General features: G+C 47.9%; 1 protein-coding gene across 1 annotated transcript; it reads left to right on the forward strand.

Moving 5' to 3' along the window:
• The first annotated feature begins 1,953 nt into the window (after positions 1 to 1,953).
• Positions 1,954 to 3,259, forward strand: LOC101753665 (mitogen-activated protein kinase kinase 9). Its single transcript, XM_004985092.2, has one exon. The coding sequence runs from the start codon at positions 2,063 to 2,065 to the stop codon at positions 3,056 to 3,058; it is 996 nt and encodes a 331-aa protein (XP_004985149.1). The 5' UTR covers positions 1,954 to 2,062; the 3' UTR covers positions 3,059 to 3,259.
• Positions 3,260 to 6,811: the final 3,552 nt, after the last annotated feature.

Consider the following 6,811-nt stretch of genomic DNA (forward strand, 5'->3'; position numbering starts at 1 on the left):
GCGGTGTCATGCATTGATGATTTGGCAGCCATCGCGTGCGAAGTCCTGCTCGAGATACAGCTGCATGCTTCACCATTCACCAAGGTCGAGTAGTGGCCACGATGCTGAACGTGGGGCAGTACTCTACAACAGATGTCTCCCACGGGTACGACCTTACCTTCGCATGCTATGCTAGGCTATTCTGCCGTCCTTCATGACCGATGACGTGTATGTGTTTTTAGTTGCCTACGGCATGTTTGAGGAATTGCCTGGCTAGATTCAGGATGCAAAAATCTTTGCCTCTAGATATGGCACGTGATTGGTGACTCGCAGCGAAATTCGGCTAAGGACAAAATACCGAGACAGATTGCCATGCAACAATTACCTAATAAGTTGCTCTGGACGTGTACATTTTCGTGAGTATAAAGTGCATGGGAAAAATGTTATTGTTTTAAGGTCCTGTTTGGGAAATGGGGTGTTAAAGTTTAACACCCCACTTTTAACACTTTTAACACTTTCCTATCCAAACACTTGTGTTAAAAGTGGGTGTTAAAGTTTAACACCCCATTTTTCATAAACACATGGAGGAGGTGTTAAAACTTGCTAAAGGTGTTAAAAGTGGCCCCCTCTCCACTTCTTCCCAGGTTATCCCTTCTCTCTCCTCCCTCTCTCTCTCTCCGCCAGCCCTAAATGAGGGGGCAATGGAGTCATTTCCCACCAAAAGTGTTAAAGTTTAACACATCATCCAAACACCCCAATGTGTTAAACTTTAGCGCTCTATTTGAGAGTGTTAAAACTTTAACACTTGTTAAATTTTAACACAGGGTATCCAAACAGGCCCTAAGTAGCCCCATTGGTGGAGGTGGAAATTTGTTTATGAAGGTTTAAGCGCATGTAAGACCTCGAAAGGACCAGCCACCGCGCCTCAAATCTCATTTAAACCACAATGCTCTAACTTTTCCTTTTTTAAAATGTCCCCCAAAAAAGTAGTACTTTCATTTTACATGAAGTGGGGCATGTAAATTGCTTCATGCTGGAAAAAGGAATTAAATAATAATGTTTCTTGCAAGTCCTATTTGTTTAAAAAAGCACATTCCATTCTACTCTACTAACATACAATTGTATTTTCGGCAGAACGGTGTGTTTAAATTTTCTTAGTGGTAATTCAAGTGTAACTTTAATGTGTCTTAACACAACTTTCACACTTGGCAATTGTTGTATATAGCAGAAATTGGTGATCCCATACATAACTTTGAAAGATAGTGATAGAAATTCCACAATACAAACAAGATTTTGGGTCCATTAAGATCCCGTTTGGATCTATTAGAAACTATTATTTAACTAGCTAATAGCTCATGGCTAAAATTAGCAAGCAGCTTAGCTGGCTAACTATTAGCTGGAGATTGTTTGGATCTAGCAGCTAATAGATTGGCTAATAGGTTGTTGGGGTGTTAAATGTCTAAAATGACCTAAAAACTTTGATACTTAATATCATTTTAAAAAGTTTGATACGTGTTTGATACTTAATAACAAAAGTTCGATACTGCTAACTTACAACCTCAAAACTTATCTTATTTTTGACCAAACGGAATACATTCCTTAACCATTGCAATATCTAGTTCAAACTCTAGTTAGCAGTCAGTACATATTTTTCCGATGAAATAGATTTTCCTTTGAAGCGGTTTTCGGTGAAAATAGGTGCTTTTATGAATTATATCAAAACAAACTAATAATTAACTGGTATAAATACTGGCATGAGAGTAACGAACTAACCAACATGCATAGCACGGTTGGCGGACAAGTGACAAAACGCAGATCGCGGGCAGGCGACGCACAGCACGGCGCTGCCGATGATAAGCACACATGCAGGCAGGAGAGGTGGAGATGCAACCGAAATGACTCACCCGCCGGTGCCCCCACCGCACTCCACTCTCACCCACCCGTCTCCCACTGCCGCTCCATATATACAGGCTCCGCCTCGTGCTTGCCTCCCCTCTTCACACATCTCTCTCGGGAGCTCCTACTCCTCACTCAGTCCTCACCCCACCCCACCTGCCTCGTCTCGAGTCCAACGAACAAACCAATGGCTCTCGTCCGCCAGCGCCGCCAGCTGCCGCACCTCACCCTCCCGCTCGACCACTTCGCCCTGCGCCTGCCGCCGCAGCCCGCCGCCGCGCCGTCCACCTCCGCCTCCGACGCCCGCCTCTCGGACTACGAGAGGATCTCCGTCCTCGGGCACGGCAACGGCGGCACCGTCTACAAGGCGCGCCACCGCCGGTCATCGCAGCCGCTCGCGCTCAAGATCTTCGCGGCCGGGGACCCCTCCGCGGCGCGCGAGGCCGAGATACTCATGCTCGCCGCGGACGCGCCCCACGTCGTGCGCCTCCACGCGGTGATCCCGGCGGCGGCGGTCGCTGCGGGGGAGGCGCCCGCGGCGCTGGCGCTGGAGCTCATGCCGGGGGGCTCCCTCGCGGGCCTGCTCCGCCGGCTGGGCCGCCCGATGGGGGAGCGCCCCATCGCCGCCGTGGCGCGCCAGGCGCTCCTCGGGCTCGCGGCGCTGCACGCGCTCCGCGTCGTGCACCGCGACCTGAAGCCGTCGAACCTGCTCGTCGGCTCTGACGGCGAGGTCAAGATCGCCGACTTCGGCGCGGGCAAGGTGCTGCGCCGGCGGCTCGACCCCTGCGCGTCCTACGTCGGCACCGCGGCGTACATGTCCCCGGAGCGGTTCGACCCGGAGGCCTACTCCGGCGACTACGACCCCTACGCCGCCGACGTGTGGAGCCTGGGGGTGGACATCCTGGAGCTGTACCTGGGCCACTTCCCTCTCCTGCCGGAGGGCCAGCGCCCGGACTGGGCCGCGCTCATGTGCGCCATATGCTTCGGCGAGGCGCCGGAGCCGCCGGCCGCGGCGTCGGAGGAGTTCCGGGACTTCGTGGCGCGGTGCCTCGAGAAGAAGGCCGGGCAGCGCGCGTCCGTGGCCGAGCTGCTGGAACACCCGTTCGTCGCCGAGCGGGACGCGGCCGGAGCGCAGCAGGCGCTCGCCGCGCTCGTCGCCGAGGCCGAGCAGGGCGACCTGTAGCCCAGCTGCCAGTGGGGCCGGTTAATTAATTCACTAGGAGATTTAGGAGGAGAGTCAGGACAAGCTGATGTGTACATAAGAGTCACGCCACGTGGACGAATAACCTGTCATAGGTGGCGTTTTCTCCCCTTTTTTGATGCAATTTTTTAATCAGTTTTCTGGATCCAATCATTCGTTCGTTGTCTAAGTTCATTTCGCAAATCGCAATGGCCAAATTTGTTCGGGTCTAGCAAAAATGTGTCAAAATTGGAGCCGTTCCGTGTTCAAGGTGATTTGCTCTCGATGGTCTCAGCAATCGAAAATTAAGGGCACCGCACCTAAAACCTAGGTCACTAATCAGCAATTTTTTGTTGAAAAGAAAAGATTAGCCGTATTCTCATATGTAAAGGTGTGCTCTATGAAGTACTCCCTCCGTTCCAAATTATAAGTCATTTCAACTTTTTTGGAGAGTCAAAGCATCTCAAGTTTGACCAAATTTATACAATAAAGTACTAACATTCATGATACCAAATAGATACCATTAGTTTCTTCACTAAATATATTTTCATAGTATATCTATTCGGTGCTATAAACTTTTGTGATCTTCTCTATAATTTTGGTCAAACTTGAGATGTTTTGACTCTCCAAGAAAGTTGGAATGACTTATAATTTGGAACGGAGGGAGTATTCAGTTTAATGAAATAATGATCAACAACTAGCATACACGCATGGCTGGAGCTATGAGAGTGAGTTTTCTGCTGGGGTGGTTGCACCTTTGGCGCCATCATTTTGGGAACTTTGATAATGTCATGTGACTGGGTACTACAAAACTGCTGCGGTGGCGAGCCGCAGCAAATCTGCGAGCATAATGGCACTAACAAAACGTGAAAAACAGCAAAAGGGGTGTCCTGCCCTCAAAGAAGCGAGCACGCAAACAAAAAGGATAATGAGCAACCGCCTGCGCTGACAACTTCGTTCGAACGACCGATCAAGGACAGCACTAGCAGGTTGTCATTTAAATTTGCTGGGGGCGGCCACGGGCACGTTGTCTCATTGTCTGTACTTATTCCATTCTGCAGAAGCGTGCAAATGGTGCATCATTCCCCTAGATTACCCTAGAACATGTGCAATCGAAATGCTAATGCCTATGCATCTACTACGCATACGCATTCGGTTTCAGGATGCACGTTCCTTGGTGGAATCCCCAAAGCATTCCCCCTTCGCTCTGCTCGCTTCTGACCAAAGTTTGGCATCGGCTCTGGGGTCTACAAATGATTAGACCAAACTTCTTCGTCATATCCAAGATGTAGCAGATTCCAAGCAGAACCGCACACGTACACCCCCGGCCGTCTCCAGTTTCCAACCGTTCACGCTCTGCGTTGTCCTTCCCGAGATCTGACACAGCCGCAAACGAACAACAGTCGGGAGGGCACGTACGTATGGTCACTGCAGACGGACCGACGGAAGGAACAGATCGATAAGCCAGGGTCACCGTTTTGTCAAGATCGAGCGGATATTTATTGCAATTATTACGCGGGAGCAACGTGATCCAGATAACCATTTGGTCCATTGCGCTCGCGCCGACCTGGAGCGAGGAAGCTAGCCGCAGGTTTGTCGCGACTGGCCCGCGCCGCCGAACAGCCAAAACTGCCTGCGGTGCGGGATGAATCATCGGAGATGGTTCGGTCCGGAAGCGGGGGAAAGGAAGCCACCTGACGGCTTCAGCTGCATGCAGCAGCAGCAGGCGGTTACGTATACCTGCGTGCCCGTATCGTTCCGCGAAGCGGGGATCTTCGGATCAGCTGGCCGTGCAGGCAGGGCCGGCGGAGGAGGATTTGGGTGGTTGGGTGTTTCGCGGAAGCGGATGCCGACGGGTTACTGCGGTGTCGGCATTCTGATTTTCGGTTCGGTTTCGGTTCGGTTCCTTGATTTTTTTGAAGAAATTCGTTTTTTATAAAATAGGAACCGATCGATTTTTAAAAATTCTCGGAACCGACCATTTCGGTTTCGGTTCTTTCAGTTCGGTTCTAGTTCTAACCGAACTAACCAAAATTTTTAAGAAGAGATCAAGACAACAATAAATATATGTGTTCTAAGACAAATTTATGCAACACTATATCCATTTTCAATAGTAATAATTTATAAGGGAACAATAGCAATATAGTAACACAAATATATAGTAGTTCAAATATGAAATACCACACATAAACCAAACATAATCTTACAAAATTCAAGTAGGTGAAGTATAATTCATGTAATTCGGTTCTTCTTCGGTTAACCGAGAGTAGGAACCGAATTTTCTTCGGTTATTTTGGTTCCTCAATCAGGAACCGAATAACTTTTGGTTTCGGTTACGATTCTTTCGGTTCATTTTTTCGATTTCAGTTATTTTTGCCCAGGCCTAGGTGTCTCACGGGCCGCCCCTGCACTGCATGTTCCTTTCCTTCGTTGTAGTGCCAGGCCGCCAGCTGATACACTACAATTCTGTCAAGAACTCTGATGATGAAGAGAAGGAGAAGGAGATTACCGGAAGGCCCGCTCAACTAAGGTGCTGTTTGGATACTATGGGTTAAAGTTTAGCCCTTGTCACATCGAATGTTCGGATGCTAATTAGAAGGACTAAAAATTAGCTAATTATAAAACTTTGCAGAAGCCCTAGGCTAATTCGTGAGATGAATCTATTAAGCCTAATTAATTCATCATTAGCAAATGGTTACTGTAGCATCACATTGTCAAATCATGGAAAATTAGACTTAATAGATCCGTCTCGTGAATTAGCCTCCATCTGCGCAATTAGCTTTATAATTAGTCTATGTTTAATACTTCTAACTAGTATCCAAACATCCGATATGACAGGAGCTAAAGTTTAGCCTCTAAGAGCCAAACAGGCCCTAAAGAAGCTCAATGTACGCTTAGCTGGGCTGAAGTGGGTTAAAGGGTAGGAAACGGCCCATGTAACAGGCAGCTGCGTGCCGAGCTAGCCCAGCGTGTATCCTTAAGAGATGAACTTGGGGAAGGGGAAGAACCTGATTCGGAACTCGTGGGCGACGGTGGCAGTGAGCTACGGCTCGAGATCCCTGGCGAGTTCCTTGTCCTTGTACCAAATATCCTGAATTCGTGAATCAGTAAAGTAACACTACTGGAGGATCGACTTCTAATACCGGTTGGTAACCCCCTTTAGTATCAGGCGCTCGACCGGTATCGCTTGGTCAGTACAAAATGGCACGCCATTTAGTACCAGTCATTCCAACTGGTACTAAATGTGCCATTTAATATCGAGCGGTAACATGAACTGGTACTAAACTGCGAGCCACGTCGCGCTGTTGCGGATGGCAATTTAGTACCGGTTGGTTTTACCAACTGGTACTAAAGTGTATTCCCCTTCTTTTTTTACCCTTTTATTTTAATTCGTATTCGTATCCGACTGAACTTTTACTAATAATATTACGTTAATATATCAACCCATTCAAATCCAAGTATCGCAAGTATCAACCCATTCAAATCATTAACACTCAATTGTTTGTACATCAAGGTCTTAGAGAGAACAAGTTTAAATCCATAAGAAAAGAGTATGATAGGAGTACATCCATGCATGCTACATATTTAATAATTCGCTTCGCTTATGTAGATATGCTACATAGCTTAAGCCTCCAATCGTAAATCCTAGAACTTCATCAATATAACCTTGAGCATGAATTAGTGCACTCTCTAGCGCTTCACAAGGATGGTCACATGCACTACCATAAATCTCAAATAATGGAGGCGACGTCAACT

The sequence above is a fragment of the Setaria italica genome, chromosome IX (genome assembly GCF_000263155.2).
Source record: "Setaria italica strain Yugu1 chromosome IX, Setaria_italica_v2.0, whole genome shotgun sequence".
In the NCBI taxonomy this organism is placed as follows: Eukaryota; Viridiplantae; Streptophyta; class Magnoliopsida; order Poales; family Poaceae; genus Setaria; species Setaria italica.